This window comes from Alosa sapidissima, chromosome 8, assembly GCF_018492685.1.
Source record: "Alosa sapidissima isolate fAloSap1 chromosome 8, fAloSap1.pri, whole genome shotgun sequence".
In the NCBI taxonomy this organism is placed as follows: domain Eukaryota; kingdom Metazoa; phylum Chordata; class Actinopteri; order Clupeiformes; family Clupeidae; genus Alosa; species Alosa sapidissima.
The window spans coordinates 15,476,439-15,477,068 of NC_055964.1; the positions used below are offsets into that span (position 1 = coordinate 15,476,439).

A 630-nucleotide genomic window follows, 5' to 3' on the forward strand; every position below is an offset into this window, starting at 1 on the left:
AGGGAGCTTGAATATGGAAAGATGCACGAAGACTCTTGCACTGATTGCTGCGATGATGATTAAATGCTAAATGCCCCCCCCCCCCCCCCCTCTCTCTCTCTTTCTCTTCCTCTCGTTCTGTCTGTCTCTCTTTCAGCCTAAAGAATCAGTTGTGTGTCCAGTGAATCTAGACGAGAACCCACGATTGGATTGATGTCAGACAAGCTGTGGTCGGCTTGCCCTGCTGTTCCTGCCTCTTCCCGTACCTCTGTTCTTTTCATCTGTTCACTCTCTTTCTCTCTCTGTCTGTCTCTCTCACACACACACACAAACACTCTCTCGCTCACTACAAACACACAGACAAACAGACAGACACACACACACACACACACACACACACACACACACACACACACATACCAGTACAGAGAATGGACAGACTCTCATTTCCATTTAATCAGCTCTCTTCGCTCGCTACAGCCCCCTCGACTCGTGATGCAGTCTTCATTACGACTCCTAGATACTCAGCAATATGTTCATTGCCCTGCAGTCTATAGGCTAAATTATGGAAAGGGCATGCAAGACTACCTAAATGTCACTGTAAGGGTGGAATGAAAAATGTAACGGTAACTTCATTCCAATCTTTCACTC

At 46.7% G+C, this 630-nt stretch overlaps 1 protein-coding gene across 2 annotated transcripts in view; it reads left to right on the forward strand.

The window, feature by feature from the left end:
- Positions 1–323, forward strand: part of zmat4a (zinc finger, matrin-type 4a) — a 76,076-nt gene extending 75,753 nt beyond the window's left edge. For both annotated transcript variants that reach the window (XM_042102262.1, XM_042102263.1), the window contains one exon: positions 137–323. In XM_042102262.1, coding sequence (XP_041958196.1) covers positions 137–164 — 28 coding nt within the window. In that variant the 3' untranslated portion in view covers positions 165–323. The remainder of the gene's footprint in view (positions 1–136) is intronic.
- Positions 324–630: the final 307 nt, after the last annotated feature.